Source organism: Alligator sinensis, unplaced genomic scaffold (genome assembly GCF_000455745.1).
Source record: "Alligator sinensis unplaced genomic scaffold, ASM45574v1 scaffold91_1, whole genome shotgun sequence".
Lineage (NCBI taxonomy): Eukaryota > Metazoa > Chordata > Crocodylia > Alligatoridae > Alligator > Alligator sinensis.
Genome location: NW_005842569.1, coordinates 959,193 through 978,994, shown reverse-complemented (window position 1 = coordinate 978,994; position 19,802 = coordinate 959,193). Strand labels below are relative to the sequence as shown.

The following is a 19,802-nucleotide window of genomic DNA, read 5'->3' as shown; positions in this document are numbered from 1 at the left end:
AAAGAGTGCGTCATCCTGTCAGCAGTGAAGGAAGCCAAAGGAGAAGTCTCTTCATGCTGTTTCCCATGGTGAACAGAGAAGTTAGCCTGTTCTGATATTTTGCCTAACACTTAATTTGAACAGTATATTTTTAAGTATATTTCCTCCCTAAGAAAATACAGTGGTGCACAATTGGAAGGAAAGTCCTTTATAGAGGGACTATAGACTGCCAATCACCTGAAACAGTTAACCAGCCCAGGCTTTGGTAGCTTAACTGCATGCAGTGGAACGAGAACATTTGTTCTGAGGTAGCTAACAACCTACTTACTTTGCAGCAGGTTACCAAATGAAGAGTGGGTTTCTCAGTGCTTTGCTGTGAATTTTACTTCTACAGGTATTTCTCCACTCAGCTGAATCTCATCAGCAATCCCACCCAGCTGATAGGAGAAGCAGCACTCTCTGACATAATGCCAAAGCAAACAGCTGGAGCACCTCAGCAGGCCCATGCAGCTTTTCTGCAGCTGTATATACCTCCAAGTTGGCTCAAAACCCCTCTTTTTTGCAGGAACTTAGGAGACCTGATCTTGCAAAGAACCCAGGTTCTACTGTATTTGGCCAGTGCTGCAGACTGTGCCCATTATATCAAATGTAACAACATTTAGGTTTGCTTTTACTTGCTTGAGCATAATTTCATTTGTCATTTATAACATTAAACACTGGTCATTTCAGCTTTCATAAACAGCATTCCTGTTGTTAAATATCACAGAAGCCAGAACAACAATGGCTGTGTTCAAACGAGCATGGACACGCAGTATGTGGTGCTGCAGACCCATCTGTGGTGCCACACAATGCACATACAGGCATTCCTTGCACTCCTACCTTGCAGCGTGTGAGGGCTTTTTGACCCCAGGAGATTCCAGGGTCAAAAAAACGCACTCCAAAAGAAAGCAGGGAGCACTGCCCAAAACTGGAGCTTGGCTGGCCAGAGCCATGTTCCAGTTGCCAGTCAGGTTTCCCAGCTGTAGAAGCACCATAGCTGCAGTACCCTGAGGCCCCCAGGTAAGGCTGCTGGGGCCAGCACAGTCACTGACCCCATCCTTCCCTACCCCACCCAAGGTAACCTGCCATGCACCACAGCATGCATAGCACAACTGTTCCCCAGGGACAAGTAGTAGTGGCACAAAGTGTGCTGTTGCTACTTATCCCCAGGGAAACAAACATTCATGCTCATCTGGACACGACCAATGACTGCAAGTGGCACTCACCTAGCCAGTTTCCGGTAAGTTTTAGATTTACAATTCATTGCCGCGTGGATCAACAACTGGTTGAAGATATCTTTCTGGAAAGAGAAAAAATGCACTATAATATTTGGTAACAAACGCTGTAGGTAGCACTTTCTTTTCTTGCTGATGGAACACATTAACCAGCTGAAATGTAGCACTTCCACTTGACAGAAAATTCAGAAATGGGCTACATTACACTCTAGGAATTGAAAATTAAAAAAGGAATCTTACACATAACATAACATAGCACCCAGAATCTATTGAAAGACAATTTAATAACAGTCCTTACCTGAGCATTGCTGCCACCTATCTGTGGGATCTGGTACCGAATTGGATAAAGCAGTTCTACTGCCTTGTCATAATTTTCATTGTCAAATTCTACAAAAGCTTGACAAAGGGGCAATCCCAGATTCGGAACCAGGCCATGCTCATAGTCTTCACCAGGATTCCTGTGAAACAAGAAGATATTTAACTTCCAACAAGCAGATCAGGCTTCAGCAGTTGTTCTTTTTTCAGTAGTGTTTCATGTTCTACTGGTAGGTAGTATTGCTTTACAGCAGCCCAGCGTAACTGAAGGATTAATCATGCACAATGCCAGACATACATAACCTCATGAACAATTTGCTTACAAACATCCATAGTTGTTCTTAACATTTTTAAAATTTCAGCCGTTTTAATTATATGAGCAAACCACATTTTGATTACGTTAATACCTTGCTGGACCCAAGAACTGGACAATATTCAGGGTCTTGTAACTTTTTCTTTTTCCTTTAAGAGGGGAAAATGATGATGGATCAGGTATTTATCTCATGAAGTACTGTTAACTTACATGTTCAAAATCCTATTTCCCCCCACCAAAGGAGGAATCAAACAACAGGATGTATCTTCATAGTTTCATAGTTTCAGGGTCGGAAGGGACCTAATAGATCTTCTAGCCCAACCCCCCGCCAGGGCGGGAGAACAACCCAAAAAAAAAAAACAAAAAAACACCCCTCCCCCTAAAAACAAAAACGGGACTCAAATGAGTCCAGCCAGGTAAGTATCCAGCCTCTTCTTAAAGATCCCCAGGGTAGGGGCCAGCACCACCTCCCTTGGAAGTTGGTTCCAGCTCCTAGCCGCCCTAACTGTGAAGTAGTTTTTTCGGATGTCCAATCTGTACCTCCTCTCCATCAACTTGTGCCCATTATTCCTTGTTATGCCAGCAGGGGCTAGGGGAAACAGCGTCTCCCCCAAACCCTTCTGGTTCCCCCTAGTGAGTTTATAGACGGTCACCAGGTCCCCCCTCAGCCTTCTCTTGTGGAGGCTGAATAGGTTCAAGTCCCGCAGTCTCTCACTGTAGGGTCTGCCCTGTTGTCCCCGGATCATGCGGGTGGCCCTCCTCTGGACCCTCTCCATGTTGTCCACATCCCTCCTGAAATGGGGCGCACAGAACTGGACACAATACTCCAGCTGCGGCCTGACCAGCGTCGCCTAGAGGGGGAGGATCACCTCCCTGGCTCTACTCGAGATGCTCTACTCTTGGCCAAAATCTCTTCTTCTAAGCAAATTCCATGCTTTTGGCTCAGTGTTACAGTACAAGTGCTGTTTTGCCTATTTATTTTGTGCTTGTTTTGTTGCTGTGGTGGTTCCGATTGCATTTTGTGCAGCTCCAAAAAATATCCAGCAAAATATCCAGTTTTATTCAATATCTTTATCAATGACCTGGAAGACGGGATGGAGTGGACCCTCAGCAAGTTTGCTGATGACATCAAGCTAGGCAGAATAGTAGATATGCTGGAGGGTAGGGCTAAGATTCAGAGTAACCTAGACAAAATGAAGGATTGGGCCAAAAGAAACTTCATACCGTTCAATAAGGACAAGTGCAAAGTCCTGCACTTAGGATGGAACAATCCCATGTATCGGTAAAGGCTGGGGACCAAGTGACTAAGCAGCAGCTTAGGACCTGGGGGTTACACTGGATGATAAGCTGAATATGAGCCAACAGTGTGCCCTTGTTGCTGAGAAAGCTAACAACATACTGAGCTGCATTGGTAGGAGCATTGCCAGCAGATCAAGGGAAGTAATTCTTCCCTTCTATTCGGCACTGGTGAAGCCACATCTGGAGGACTGTTGTCCAGTTTTGTCCACATCCACTACAAAAAGGATGTGGACAAATTGGAGAGTCCAGCAGCAGGCAACAAAAATGGTTAGGGTGCTGGGGCACATGACTTATGAGGAGAGGCTGAGGGAATTGGGCTTATTTAGTCTGGAGAAGAGAAGACTGAGGGGATTTAATAGCAGACTTTAACTTCCTGAAGGGTGGTTACGAAGAGGATGGAGTTGGACTGCTTTCAGAGGTGGCAGATGACAGAACAAGGGACAATAGTCGCAAGTTGCAGCAAGGGGAGTTTAGGTTAAATATGAGGAAAAACTTTGACGGTAGTAAAGCACTGGCACAGGTTACCCAGAGAGGTGGTAGAACCCCATCCTTGGAGGTTTTTAAGACCCAGATAGACAAAGCCCTGGCTAGGATGATCTAGTTGGGGACAATCCTGCTTTGAGCAGGGAGGTGGACTAGATGACTTCCTGAAGTCCCTTCCAACCCTAATTTTCTATTATTCTAAACCTCTCTGTCCACACAGCTCAGCGTTGCATATGACCCATGTTTAGGGCAGTAGATACTTATACTTTTAGTCTTGCACTTATTAGTTCAACAAACTTGGCTTCATCCAATCGCACCTCAGTGTTACATGATACATTTGCATTTGAGATTATTAGTCATTTGTGGGCAGATTTATCCAATCAAGACAAGGGAAAGGCAAGAAAAAGATGGAAAAACTGGAATTCATTTGGACTGGAGAAGAGATGACTGAGTGAAGCTCCGCTAAAGATCTTCCAATGCAGAAAAGGTTGTTATAAGAGGATGGCAGTAGACTATTCTGTGTCCACAGGGGACAGGACAAGAAGGAATATTATTAATTAATTTTAATGTTACAATTTAGGTGGTGGCACTGAAGCCATGAAAATAGTTTCGACAAGAATAGTCCATTCTCTGAATAGAGCATTTATCGAGTACAGCAAGTTACAATTTAAGCACAAGACAAAAAAACATCAGAAATGTCCAATTTTTGCCCAAATGAAGAAACAACAGAAACTTTGCCTAAGTCAAGAAATGTAAGTCTTGAATAGTCCTGAGGACAGAGTGTCTCCCTGCAGCTGGCTAGGTAAGAGTCTCTGGGATATGCAGTTCTCTTCAGCAAATGGGCCAAGGGCGCACAGTTTTCATTTTTGCTTGTTCTTTTAAGGGTGGTCTACATCTGCTTCTCCCTCATGGTTGCTTTGACAAGGGCACATTTGGTTTTGCCCCCTCTCAAGATGTTTATCTGCTGGTTTGCTGCCTTTCTATAAGGTTTTCCTGTTTTCCCTGGCTCTTGTCGGATTTAAATTGCAAAAAGGTACTTTCTCACTATGAGAGTGGTTAAGTAGTGGAATAGATTATCTCAAGATGTTTCTGAATTGCCATCACTGGAAGTCCTTACCATATTTTTCCTCACATAAGAGAAACCCCCAAATAAAACACGCCTTGTTTTTTGGAAGGCAGAAGGTAAAAAAAGATTTCCCCAGAATCATGGTAAACTGCGTGACAAAGTATGTCTTCCTGGGAACACAGAGCGTCTAGGAAGTATGACTTCCCAGCAGACAGTCTGGAGGCAGCAAGAACTTTTGGTGCCAACTATCTCATTCAGACCATCTCCTCTGCTGCCACACTTCCTGAACACTATGTTTCCAGGACTGATGTCATACATAGTTAGGCCCCAGGACCTGGCAAGAGCAGTAGCAAAACTGTTAATTTTTTATTGTAAGTAGTTCTTTATAGAAGTTCTTGTAAATAAAGTGATTTTTCCACATCACAAGCCCCAACAAGATACTGCCAGCAGCTCGCTTGCTGCTTCAGGCACAAGCTACAGTGCTTGGGCAATAACTATAGCTGTGAGAGGTTTAATGTGGGACTCTGCCCCTTCAGCTTGCTGAAACAAAAGTGGCAGCCATCTTGGCAACTGCATGGCATGCACAGTGTCTCCAGGTGTGATTCTTTTCAGCAAAGAAAGCAACCACCCTGCTTAAAACACACACCCCAATTGAGGGGGGAGAGCATAGATTGGGGAGAAAGGCAAGTATGTATGTAAGAAAATATGGCAAGAAAACATTAGCCCAAGGGTGCTTAATCTGTGGCACAGATGTCACAAGTGGCACAAACACCTCTGCATGTGGCATGCAGCGAAATGGAGATGGGACAGGCCTTTTTACTGGCAGATATGGTGTGGAGTAGAAAGAAGAGCATCAGATTAGACAGGGACAAGAGGGCAGGAAGCAGAAAGCAAAGCAACAGGGCTGTTGCTACCTGGAGCAGGGGACTGGCCTAGATGACTTGAGGTCCTGTTTTTTATGATACTATGAAGGAATGTTGCTATCAAATAAATATCCAGCTATGATAGGGGTCCATCCCTGGGACCGTCTAATGTAGGCCAGACCCTCTGTCTCTGGGCTACCTACCCACCTTTCTCGCCTGCCATGCCTTGATGGAACAATAATTATGATGTTACTCAGGTGGAAGGCTGCTCATTTACTACCCCGACGCTAAGGGTCACTATCCACTGCTTCAAACCTCCCCAACACGGTGGCCCACGCCTTGTAGATGTTATATAAATGTTGACTTGCACCCTAGGGTGCTGGGTGTGCTCACTCCCTGTTGCCACGCTCCCTGGTGATGCGCCTTCTGGTGCTGGGGTCTGCCCACCCCCTGTCACTGTGCCTCCTGGCACTGGGGCCTGCCCTATCTCTGCGCCTCCTGGCACTGTGCCCTGGTCTGATCATCCCCTGTTGTTGCACCCCCTGGCACTGGGGTCTGATCACTACCCTGGCGCTGTGCCCCCTGGTGCTGGGGCTTTGTACAGTAGTGTGCCCCAATGAGGCCTCCTCCTCCCCCAGTAGCCTCAAACTGCTCCACCAGATAAAACAACAACATAAATATGAGTCCCTGAGCTATAACATAATACAAGTCCTACAAGCCACACTCTGGCTCCTTAAAAATGCTAAACTACTTCTTGAGTATTGAGTACCTCCCAGCTCTGGGTACCTTGTAGACTCCTGGAGCCTCATTCGCCACCGCAGCAGTCTGGCCAGCAGCCACAGCATTCCTGGGTAGTTCTGCCGTGCAGGAGGTCTCTTCCCCTGGCCACTTGCCAGAGACCTCCTCCTGCCAGCCTTGGCCCTGGGGTTTATATGTGCCCAGAGGCCTATCCCCTTCTTGTCAGCTGACCAGCCTGGGAGGTTGAGCTATTAACCCCTAGCCTCCTGGTGCTTGGTGTTGCTATAGACTTGGGTCTTAAAGGGGCAGCCCCGCCTCCTAGTAACAGGGCTAGAGTTCCCTGTTATACCAACCATAATAGATTAGAAATCCACTTTGTTGTAATTTCTCATTATAACACAAGAAAACAAAACTGAGCTCTTTCTAACACAATATGGATGCAGTGCACAGCTGTTGTAACCTGCAGTTTCTTAATTCTATACTTGTTAGTTTAACGTGATTAGAAATCTAGACAGCATAACACTATGGAAATAGAGTGCTAAAAGTGTACTACCAACTTGCATCAAATACCTGAGTTACCACTTCAAAAACACCACTGAAAGTTTGTGTAAAATGGATATGGATAAAAATATAATATGCATTATATAGCTATAAGCATACAAGCATGCACAAATAAACCTAAATTTTGAAATACATTCTGCAGCTGTTTTGGGAGAGAATCTTTGGAAAAAATAGAGTATAATGAGTGTGTGTGTATACTTCCCAATGATATCTTTGAATTACTTATGTTAAGCATCAAAACTCATAAGGCAGTAACAGTACAGTTTGTTACATGGCAGTAAAATCACCACATTGCTCTAAACATCTTCAAAGTGCTCAGCATGGGCCTAAAGTTGTTCTGCCATGGGAGGCAATGCTATAAGTCATCTTGTTTTCTCTAGAGTCAGAGGTAAGGCAATGCAGGGCACTTTTGAAAATATCGTCTTCAGAGTTTTTTGATGAATCAGTTCCAAACAAAGCCCAGAGGAGAGTTAAAGGTATAGACTTAATTTTAAAACAGTAAATAGTATTAGGGATATCTGGTGCTAAATGCAAAGCTTTCTGCATTTAAACACATTTCACAACCCTCGTGTTTCCCAAAACAATCACAGATAAAAGAGACTGTATTTAATTATGTCCAATTCATCTTGGAAGGGCTGATTTATCTAAGAACTACATTAAAGGGGAATCAGAGCTTCAGTCCATGAAAATAGGTGTTAAAACAGATAATGCCCCCCCCCCCCCCCAAATTTCAGTCACAAAGACCAAAGGCTAAAAAAAAACCGTTATGAAAATATTGCACTGGCTACTGGTCAACTGGGATTTTATGGCTACTGTTTAAAAATAATATATGACCTATTCTATACATTTTTTAATTAGCTTTTATTCTTGATGTGTGATCCTTTACTATCTTTTGGCATGGTAAATGCTGGGTTTAATTTGATATATCTAGTTTTCCAAATGTGTCTATTCATATCCTGACCTGTTATCTAAAGTGAATTAAAGTAAAAGTTTTACTTTTCTACTGGAAAAATGCCCAGCAACTATAATAATGCCAACAGCACATATACATTACCAATTGAGATTTTTGGGGTCGATACCAATAGCTGATTTTTAAGGAGGCATATGGGCGGATACTGATCCAATTTTCGATACAGCTGTGTTCAGCTGGTAAGTCTCTTATGGTGGAAGGGGGTGGGGGTGAAGGGGTGTGGGGGTGCAGATCAAGGCCCCCCCATGGTGAGGGAGGGAGTGGGGCTGGGAGAGGGGCAAGTGCTGCCCTGCTGGGGCCGGGCAGGCTCATCTGGGGGGTGCAGGGAGGTGCCTTGTGCCGCTTGTCTGGGAGCTGCTTATCCGGAGGCTCATCCAGTGCTCACCTGACAGCACCTGCTGCTGTTCTCACCGCTCATCCAGGAAGGCATGGGGGGGGCCCTGCTCCTGGATCTGTGTGGGGGGCAGGCGGGGCCATAGCTGCACTGGACTGTGCTTGGGGTGGGCAGCAGTGGCGCTGGAAACAGGGCTATGTGAGGGGACTACAGTGTATTTGTGGAAGGCTGCAGCCCCCCGTCCCCCCCATAGCCCTGCTCCCAGCACCACTGCTGCCCGGTGCAGCCCCAGCCTCCACCTGTCCCAGTCTGGGGGTACATGCTCTCCCACACCCTCCTGGACGAGCAGCGGAAGCTGCCAGACAAGCAAGTGAACACCGGACGAGTGGTTCCCGGACAAACGATGCACGGTGGTGGGAGCCGCCCACCACCGCACTGCCTTGGATGATCCATGGCTCCGTCCTGCGCCCATGCTGCCTCAGCTGGGCAGCACTTGCACAAGCCCCTGTCCTAGCCCCACTCCCTCCCTCACCAACGGGGGGCCTTAATCTGTGCCCCCATGCCCCTTCCCTCCCCCCTCCCCTTCTGCCAGAACAGACTTATCAGCTGGACACTGCTAGTCAAGCTGCTGGGCTGTGCTCCTCACTGCCTATGTGCTGCGCTGAGGCTGTGCACGCATGGCCATTTATCGGCCATATCAGGCCAATTTCCAATACAGACAATTTTCTTTATCTTAGTGCCGATCCGATATTGGATAGATGTATTGGTGCCCCTTTAATATAAATAGGTGCAGATAGCAGACAAGCCAGAACATTAGGGTGAAGGAGTAGTGCATTAAGTATTCTCTACACCAAGGCTGAAGTCCTACAGCACAAAATGCAAGCATTGAAGAGAACCCTCCCCACCACCCTCCAAAACCATCTGTTAGCACTGGGCAAACTACGTTATATTATTTGTCACTTCTGTGGTTTCCAGACCTATCAAAGATTCAGTGGGTCATTTTCACAAGCAGTGGGAGTTTTGCTGCGTCTCTGTATCCAAAACTGTATCAGCCACACTTTGGTAACACTTCTATTGATAAACAGCCTAATAAAAATTGTTAATAAGTATTAGTTATAAGGAGTTTATGACAATTTTTAAGATTGCTATAGGTTCCAAAAAATAACTCAATTGTCTGATAAGCATCTCGTTTTCTACAGATGTGCTTATAATACCTTAAATGGATATTACCTGTGTCTGTAACATGCTTTTATTATCCAATAATAATATATCAACCCTTCATACTGAATATATAAATGGAGGAACGACATTAGGAATATTTTTAAAAATAAGTAAACAAGATTATGACAAGAATGTTTCCATTTTGCTGAATTCTGAAAATATTCAGACGAGTAACAGAGATCCAAATTATAGATCCTATTTGCATAATTTGTTCAATTTGGACTAACATCAAAATAATTCATGTAATAACTAATAAGATACTCTGCTCAAGGAATGGTCTTTAAGAAACAGACCTTCAGAGCAGAAAGGACTTTCATAAGTAATAGGCTACATTGTGTAAACTTTCCTTACTGTTGTACAGTAGGCCTGTGAGAATAGGGCAGTATTCGATTTGGATTCAGCTGATTCGGAGGACAGTGATTCCGTTTGAAGATTTGGGTCACTGTCCCAAATCCATTCGGCCAAATTGGCATAGAAAGATTTGGTGCCAATTTGGAGAGATTCAGTGATTCAGCCATAGACTATAATGAGCAATCATTTAAATACCTATAACTTTGCCATTTTTGGCAGATTTACGTGAAAACAGCAGGATTGGTAGCCCCTTCTGAGGACATGAAGCCTGCCAAGTTTCAAAGAGATAGGTGCAGGGTTTTTTGGGAAACTGCACCTCAAACTGCTGAAAGAAAACTCGTGTTGTGTGACTGTGTGTGTGTGTTAAGGTGCAGCGGGATGAAACCAGCAGGGATGGTAGCCTTTTCACAGACAAGCCTATGAACTTCACTTCATCAACCTCCTAGATACAGAAACTCATGGACTTAATATAGACATTGGATTTATGATACACTATAACCTGCCTGACATCTGACTCCCTAGTTACCTCTCCACTTTTACCTGCTACATCCCCCTTCTCCATCTCTCTGCTCCCAATGTGTCCCTCACCCCCTGACACCTCGATTTACATTTTCACTGACTGGCTTTCTTGCATGCATTGCATCCCAGCCTCTAAATTCTTCACTATTCATTCCATTCAGAAAGAGCAGGGGGTCTTCCCAGTGCAGGTGAGATCTCAGCCCACCCACCTGTTTCTGGACCAACCACCTGCCCGCCCCTCTTTCACCTGCTATGCCTTGAACAAAAACTAATTCAAATGTTCTCCAGGCAAGAGGCTGCCTACTTAGGCCCCTGATGTCTAGGGGTGACATGCATCCATTCTGCAACTCCATACCTCCCTACACTGCAGCCCATGCCTCATAGATGACATCCCAGGCAGCTAAGCTCACCTGGAGCCTCACAACTTCACTGCGACCAGTAAGCCTCAGGCCTCTCAAAGATCTTACAAGTCTGGGCTTTCCCTTGCTAGGACTGTGCATGCATGTGGTGGCTGGAGGTTATAAGGCGCCTCCTACCCCCCTTTCATCAGCGAGGTTTGCAGCCCTGGCATTTCGTGGCGGCTACTGTGCCACCAGCAGTCCCACCAGGCCTCCTCACCCTGGCTGGGTGCAGTTTTAGGTCATGCACAGGACCTGGGGCCTCCTCCTTCCCTATAGCCCCAGCTCATACCTCCAAGTTTGTTCTGGCATGGGAGCTCAGTAGGGAGATGTTCTTCCCCTGTTGGCTGGTGATACAGTAAGTGCTGCCTCCAGCTCTGAGAGCAGGGCATTAAATGGTTTAAAACTTTTTTTTAAAGGAAATAGGTGTGGACGGAGTGAGGAGGGTGGCACTCACTCCATCTGCACATGGAGCTTGGGGAACTCCAGCAGCAAGAGGTCCACCTTGAGGAACACCAGCTGCTCCACCAAATTAGGATCCAAGGAGATACGGTGGGGTGTCACAACATCCCCAACAATGCCTTGCTTTGAACACTGGTTGGTGGACAGGATAGGTGATGCTGGGCAACTGTGGCTAGATCCTGCCACATCTGGCTGCGGGTTGCTCAACAGGCCAAGGGGTCACAGTCCAGTGGCTCCACGTCCTCGGTGAGATAGGTAGCCACCAAAGCCTCTGCGCTACCTGCCCAAATTGGGATCTGGTACCTCTGGACCCCACCATCGAAGCCATGACCTTGGCCCACATTGGCAGTGGCTGCCGTGGAGGAGATTGGCTTATAGTTGGAGTGCTGGCACAGGAAAATGGGTCCCCCTCTTCCACATCCCCCCCTTCTGCCTCCCTGACTCTGTTCACTAGCACCTCTGTCCAGTGATTGAGGGTTTTGCTGGCACACACTCTCCCCTTCACCCTTGGGTCGCACATGGCTCCAGCATGTGGACCATACTGGACTGCAACAGATCCAGCCATTTTTTGATGCCCTCCTTCAGCCGCTCCACCGGTGCCTGCACCTCTGGTGAAAGTGGCTTGCCCCAGCCAGGAACACTGATCCCCTGGAACGTCTCCATTTGATTCTCAAGTTCCCTCACTACAGGGATCACCTGGCTAAGGAGGGCATTGCCAGCGCTGAGGATCTTGGTGGCCTTGATGAATGGCTTGAGGACCACCAAGATCTGGCAGATGGTATCCTGCTCAGTTTTGTTAAGGGGGCCGCTGATCCCAATCTCCCCAACCAAGGCCATCTCATGGATGCCTTCTGTTGCTTGATGAGCCTTTCCAGCATCAGGTATGTGGAGTTCCACCAAGTCTCCACATCCTGCATGATTTTGTGCTGAGGGATGCTCAGCTCTGCCTTTTTGTCCCACAGCATCTTGCCCCCCTTGATGCTCTGGTGGAAGTATCCTGACACCTTCCTGCATCTTGAAATGAGCTGGCTGGTCTTGACGGCGGTGTCACCAGCAGCTCTGTCCCCCTCCAAGGCATCCCTGACTAAGAGGTGGAACTTGCGTGCCACACAACGGATGCCAGCAAAGTTGGTATCATGGACTGCCTTGACCATATTGGCCCCAGTGTCGGTGACTATGAACCCGCAATTATTTTCGCCCTGCCCAACGAGCAACCCCTGCACCATATAGTTCATGGCCATCATGATCTCCCTTGCCATGTGGGACTCACCTCTGCTTGAAGGAGAGCCCACTGACTCAGTGGAGAGCCCACTGGTGCATCAGTAACTTGTGAGGGAGAGGTAGGCATGATCTCCACCCTGGATGCTCCAGATGTCGGAGGTGAAGTGCAAGGTTACCTGCAGACCCGCCTTGCACAGCTCCTCCCTCGAATACTCCCTGGAGGAGTTCTTGCCTCATACAGGGAGGGCACCACCATCCTGATAAAGGTGGTACGTGCGGGCACTCCATACGATGGGGCCATGAGTGCCATGAGCCGCCTGAACCCTGGCCACTCAACTAAACAGAAGGGTTGGCTATCCAGAGCAAGCATCTCCCCAATGCTCTGGGTGACCTTGTTTGCCCTTGCAACACACCCCCACTTTGTCTGCGGCTTTCCCCCACCGCTCCAGGGTGACCTGCCTGAGCTTTGTGGGGACACAGGCTTTGGAGTGAGAGGGGGATTTCCCTTTGGGCACGCTCCCACTGGTGCCAGGCTGAGGAGGAGCAGTGGCAAGAGGGTGGGGAAAGAGGTGCTGCTTCCTGCAATATAGCAGCATCGCTGCGGTGGTGAAGTGTTTCACCTCCTTGCCCTGGCTGATCTGCCTTTGGCAGTGCTGGGAGGTAGCATACCTGGGATCATCTGTCAACGCAAAATGATCCCACACTGCACTCCCACCCCCCTCACTTCTGGGTTGAGGGTGGGGATCTTGCCTTAATCCCCTCCTCAGCAGGCAGAGGCACAACAACAGGGGAAACTAAGCCATCTGCCCCCACAACTTCCCCCAAAGTGCCTTCCAGAAGAGAACTCCCTGTAGAGGAACTTTGAGGGTTGTGGAGCACAAACTCAGATCCCCTCTCCTTCCCCAGAATTTCCCTGGCTATGGCATTGAGCTCCCCTGGTTCCAGATCCAGCTCCTCCTCTGGCACTGGGAGGCTCATGCTGGGAGGGAGCTGAAGTTGGGGTGGAGGAGACTGTCATGCTGGTGCTGGTGGCTATTTCTGGTGTTAGTGGAGGTGGTGCAGGTGCAGGAACAGGTACTGCTCCCACCTCCTTGTTCCCACTAGCAGCAGAAGCCTCATTCATGGCTGCTGGGAAAGAGGGTGCGTCTAAGTTTGGGCAGGGGGGAACTTGCAGCTCTCCCCCACTAGCCCCTCTTGCTTCCCTGCCAGAAGGCCTAGCACCTGCCTTTCCAGCATGCTTCATAATGTTTGATGTGCTGGAAAAATGTTTGCTGGTGTGTAATCCATCTTGTATGCATTTAGTGTGTGTGTGTGTGTGTGTGTGTGTGTGTGTGTGTGTGTGTGTGTGTGTGTGTGTGTGTGTGTGTGTGTGCGTGTAATACATCTGCTTCTATCTGCTTACTATATCTTCTTCTATCTGCTTACGAGATAGAGACACTAGCAAAGGAGTGAAGAGGCTGACTAGGAAGCCAGCCGCTGCAGCCACTACCTTTCACATGCTGTTGCTTCCAGACAAACAGCTCACAAAAGGGATGGAAAGGCTTCACACAGAGCCTTATATGCTGTTTCTACATCCCTCCCCTTGAGCTCTGTGATTGGAAGGGAACTCAGAGAAAGATCAGTCATTGGCCAGCTACAGATGTCAATATTAGAGCAGTCTTCCCCCTCCCTTCTCCCCGCCAATCTCTACTCAGTTTGTTTCCCCACAAGTCCGCCTTTTCTGAATTGCCAAATCTTTTCCCGAATCTTTTCCAAATTGATTCGCATGCTTCAAAATCGATTCAGAGTTTTTTCTGGGTCTCCTGATTCAATTCGGATTCAATGATTCGGCCACCAAATCTTCCCCAAATTGAATTGGTAACTGAAGCATCGCACACCCCTACTGTATAGGACATATCTGCGTTCAGTTACGAACAGTCATATCCCAAATATAGACCCATGGTAAGGAACCTAACTAACCAACAAACTAATGGTTCAGTTACTTGCCATGAACACCTGAATTATATGATTACATTGCTACCTGCCAGTATTAAAGACTTACCCCAGACATGAACACAGTCATCATTTAAAAAAAACAACCAAAAGCAAAATAAAAACAGGATGGCCTTCCTAACTGGATAGCATCAGAAACATCAACCTGCTAAATCAGTCTGGTTATGACATTGGGGAAAATTACCTTCAAAACAACAACTTTTTACTTGGCAAATTCCTGAAGATTCACCTCAACTTGTGATGGGAGAACAGTTATATTCAGAACAACATTTTAAATCAGTTGCTTACTTGGCAAGTTCCTGGAGAGTTGTTAAGAGCTCACTGGTGGATTTGTGGTCTTTAGCTCCTAGCGTAGACATCAAAATGTGGACATCACTGAAAAGTAGAACGTGATCTTTGGTGTGCTTCTTTGTCAGCTGCAGAACTTCATTCCACCTATTTCCCAGCTTTATCCCTAGGAATCATATACATGACTTAAAACAATTCCACATACATCACATGGTACATGCTTTATAATTAACTGCATAAACCTTGATTACAGATTTTTTTTAAAATCAAAACAATTCTACATCCAGCAGAATTCTCAGTGTGACACTCTAACTTTAGTAAACAATTAATTGATTATCTATAAATTATCACCAATATCCTAGACAAGATTAGCAGGGATTAGCAGGGATTCTGGCCTATCAGCAGATAGATCACCTTCTCCTTAACCCATATAACAGGATAGGCTCTTATCATTGTTCTCAATTCATCTGTGGCATTTGATTACCAATTCAAAATACATATGCAGATGAGTTCATCATGACCTGATGTAGCAGAGTTCCATGAAAATTAAACAAACTGGGACGTGAATAAGTTATTTTTCCAGAGCTCTAGCTTAGATTGTCTCATGAAACTCTCTGAATGACTGATACAGTACATTCATAGACCTCTTATTTCAATCAGTCTGAAAATTAATAATTAAATATTGGACTTGATTGGATCTTCCCAGCAAGAGAAGCCAGATGGCATTTAATAGCACTTCGTTTGCACTACTACCATTTCCTGTATGGACCCCTCCCCCCCGCCACCTCTCCACAGGTTGCAGAGGGCATGACCCCCTGCCTCTTAGAAACTGGACAGTTTTGCTTTATGCAGTTGATTTTTCAACTTCTTGTTGTCCAGGCACAAAGAAAGTGAAATTAGTTGATAAAGAAAAACATGGATTTATATTTGACTAGCTGAATGGAATACTATACTGGCCAAATTACAAAAATAAGCTCAGGGGAGAAATAAAGGTAATGAACATGAATATAAACTTAACATTCACCTCCCAAGGAAAGCATCAATTTAAAGAGTTGGCCCCTGTAACAGCAATCATTCAGCTTTGCTCTGAATATTGTCTCTAACACTGCTCCTCCAGCATGCTGGAAAAGTGGTGCTTTGCTCTTCACCCTTTAAAGAAGAATGATACAGAAATAGCATTTCTTTACCTTCTAGCTGAAGCCGGTACAGCATAGAGCAGTTATCAACCACATCTAGCAGAGTTCCACTTGTCCTACACCTGGGACCAATCTGCAATCAGAAGGCATTTTTAAGTTGCCTGACCCACGTAGAAGTGGAAAGTTAACTTGAGAGTCAAAATGTATCTTGACAATGCAAAAAGTCTACTCTTCCAGATACAGTTATCTTGCAAGAACACAAATTTCACCTTTTCACAAATACTTCAGTCTACAAAGGATACAATTCTTTGATATTTTTGGAACTACAAACAAGATACATTGCAACAGTATTAGGCAGGACAAGGTATCATAGTATCATTTAAAAACAATGCAGGCACAGAAATGTCTTATGCAGACTCCTAATTCATTGCCTGTGTATCATTCCAAAAGGTTTTCCTGAAATCCAGTCAAAGACCTTTAATATATCACCTAGAAATGAGGGGAAAAACATGACTAAAATGTTTTGTCATCTAACCTTTGAGCTCAGACTTCACTCAAGACACCTTGGATTTACCAAGAATGCATTTTATATCACATTAGATATTTACGTATTTTTTTCCAGTCTCTCTATGGTCTGTACAGAGCAGTCAGTGCAGTCTGGCTAAAGCTAGAGGCACTGAAAAATAGTACGGTGAAAATATTTTTTTAAAATTCAGGCATAACATTTAAAATAGTTTCTAAAATATGGAGTAAACAAAATACAAACACGATGGCATAAGAAACTTTTGGGCATTTTAGGATGACCTCTAACGCACATGTATTTTTACCAGTTGAGTAACAGTTGCCTTAAACTGACACTTAAACATTTATAAATAGAACAGAAATCTGTATCACACCATAATTTCCTTTATGTTAAATACAGAAAGAAATATGTAAACACCAGGCAACGTATAATGCATTTTCACTAAAGAAATCATTCCTACTCACATGATCATCATAAATCGTCAAAGCAGCTTCGTAGTCGCCCTGTAAAAGCAAAGGACCATGGGATGACGGTCTTTAGAATGCAGTGTCCCAAAGTAACTGGTAGAGTGTGGTAAAAACAGATTTTTAGAAAACGTTTTTTTATCATATCAGTATGCACCTGTAGTATCTGTATAAATTAAATCTCTTATTCCGGAGACCAGATCATGTGGGTTTGTAGCTCACCCACGTCAAAAATTTCAATTACAGTCTATAAGAGACGAAAGCAGATAGAAACAATGGTCTGAAAGCTTTTGAAGCTGGAACAGGCAATGATAAATAAACCATAAAGTGAAGCTGATGATTATCACAAAAAGTTATAAAAAAATTAAAAAAATCATATTAATCTTCTGCATAAAAGCACAGGTTCAACTAGTATAGATATATTCTAATAAATCTTATCATTCATATTTATATGTATATTCAACTCCCCTCGATTACATACAGAGCAGAAGAGTAGGTCCTAGTCTTATCAATACGCATCCCAAGTCATCCTCTATAAACAGTCTTTTTACATAAAAATAAGTCAGCTTTCCACAGCTTTTAATCCAAAGCTCCAGCTTGAAAGAGCTTTAAAGACTTAAAGGAAATTTCAGTTGGAACTGCACCAGGATTTACCAGGCAAATTATCCCTGAAGTCTTTGGGTCTAATTCAGCGGCGATATCAAAGCTGATGTATGTTACACTTCTGGTAAAATCATGCAAGGAAGTGTATTTTGTCCTAGCATGGTTTTCAGTAGATGTGTAAAACAAGCACAATGTATAAAGCCTGACAAGATGTGCACAGGGCAGGTGGGAGGGGTGTCTGCGAGAAGAAAATCGAGGAAGCAGCAAGGAAGTAGAAAAAGGACCTCCTTTAAAGTTACAGTCTCCAGGTTCAGGCATTTTGAGAGTTGCACACATTTTGTATTAACCTCATGCCAACCTGGGGCAAAGTACACTCTTTGCTAACAACCTGTGTTTTTTGATTAACTTACATTGTTTTACATACATGTCAACTGTTATCTTGCTGCTGAGTTTTGCCCTACACAAAAGCCTTAACTGCATTATTTAAACCAAACAAAATGTTTTTCTGCCCAATAGGTTGTGTATAAATATTTTAATTAAGGGTTTCAAAACATCTTAAATAGTTCTAAGAACATGCAGCATTTCAGATCATGTGATATCAATTTTCTTTTTCACAGTAGCCATTTGAGTCTCCTGGGTAATTCATGCAAAGTGTCTTCAAAACCCCTTGTGCCAGCACTATTTGTATTGAAGTTAATGGGAATTTTGCCTTTTTCAGGACTACAGAACTGGGTTTCATCACTATATCAAAACATTTGTGCAGAATGTGCAATTACCATGAGTACTTAATGGCTTGACACTAACTTCTCTACATTTTAACTCATTTAAAAATGTTATACTTTGAAAAATGAAATAATTTGAAAATATCTGAATAAAAGTAGCAGCAACACAAATGCTATTACACTATTTTTGGAAACACTGCAACATATTTAAAAGGGAGCAAGGCAGATCGATCAAACTTATTTGTCGGATTGTCCACCTGTAATGTACAGCACAGATATAAAATCATCTCCATACCTTTTCAATGAAATACAGAGCCCAGTGCCAATAATTATGACCAGCAACCATAGCATCCTGAGAAGAGAGAGAGAAAGAAAGAATTCAGCCAATGTATAAACTCAGTTTAAAATCGATTCAGTTGGTTTTAGAGGTCAGTCTTCTTCTGCAGTAAATGTGAATTTTTAAGTCATGAGCAGATAAAAAAGCCAACAACCTAGAACTGCAATTCCCCTCTGAATACTGACTGTGGCACTTTTTTTACTGAATGGATTTCCTCTTTGAGGCTATTCAGGGCAATAAAGATCTGAAATCTTAAAAATAAAGTTTTATAGAGTTTTGGTAGTGATGGAACTATGGTCTAGAAAATGTGAGAAGCAAGGGTTTTTGTGGTTATCTTTTATTGAACCAACTGCCTGGCTGGAATAGACTTAGCCAAGCTACTGAATGTAGCAGTACTTCAAGTTTGGAGGCCCTCTTCTCTCAGTTTTACAGTCATTTTTCAGAATGGAAATGCATTTTGACTCATGCTCACAATGAGTATCATTTGATAGCACAATTAAAAAAACCTCTCCATTGTCTTTCTTTCCAGCCAAAGGCTGACAGCATAAAGAGTTCAAATATGCCCTTCCATTACTTTGGCAGATATCCTCTGGATTCAATGATGTGGCAACAAACAGACGCCTGACTGGACAATACCCTGGTGACAGAGGAAAGAAGGGACATATCTGACAAAGAATCTTAAACCCTCCATTCTTGTTTATGCAGTTTCAGGAAGAGGTTAGACAAGAACTTGGAGGGCATGCTTTGGGTATGGATGACCCTGCCTCAGTGAGAAGGCTAGAGTAGGCAACCAACTGAGGCCCCTTCCAGCTCTGCTTTTCTATGATTTTATAATTCAATGCACAGTGGCATAGTTAAAGTCAGTTGCCTCACACAAGGGCAAACTGTGCTCACTGTCATAGCAGCTACTGCAATACCAGATTTTGAGAAGTGTCAAAGTCCTTGGCAATGTCAGTATTTTATGTTGTCTAGATAAACCAAAAGGTTATCATTGCTTGTTTAATATTACACTACAAAATGGACTCTAACAAGACAGGTGATAAAGCGTCTGACACAAAGGGGATATTACCAGGTTTGCTCTACACAGCCGTCTATTAGAAAAGTCGAGAGAGTAAAATTATTGGATTCTCTTCCCAGGGATGATGGGGGCTGCCAATGTAAAGTTTTGTGTAAGATTAATGTATGATTGCCAGAGCAGAGCTATCCTGGGAGCTACTGAAATGCAGGGCAAGAGCTAAAGTTGACAAACGGGTTTGTGACATCCCTGAGTCAGCCAGGGAAAAATAAAGAAACAGACTTTTCTGAACCAAGAGCAATGCTAACAGGAGTCTAAGATCCAGTTCCAAAAGTAACCCAGAATACAGGGGCCT

General features: G+C 44.5%; 1 protein-coding gene across 2 annotated transcripts in view; it reads right to left on the bottom strand.

Annotated features, from left to right (window-relative positions):
* LOC102374506 (tetratricopeptide repeat protein 38-like) overlaps positions 1-19,802 on the bottom strand; it is a 41,220-nt gene that overhangs the window by 2,700 nt on the left and 18,718 nt on the right. Inside the window, exons 8-13 of one of the 2 annotated variants that reach the window (XM_025214154.1) lie at positions 18,391-18,447; positions 16,771-16,809; positions 15,835-15,916; positions 14,648-14,813; positions 1,552-1,711; positions 1,245-1,314 (exon numbers count right to left, since the gene is read on the bottom strand). In XM_025214154.1, coding sequence (XP_025069939.1) covers positions 1,294-1,314; positions 1,552-1,711; positions 14,648-14,813; positions 15,835-15,916; positions 16,771-16,809; positions 18,391-18,447 — 525 coding nt within the window. In that variant the 3' untranslated portion in view covers positions 1,245-1,293. Of the gene's footprint in view, positions 1-1,244; positions 1,319-1,551; positions 1,712-14,647; positions 14,814-15,834; positions 15,917-16,770; positions 16,810-18,390; positions 18,448-19,802 lie in introns of both variants that reach the window. The other variant, XM_006032391.3, reaches the window with a different exon arrangement.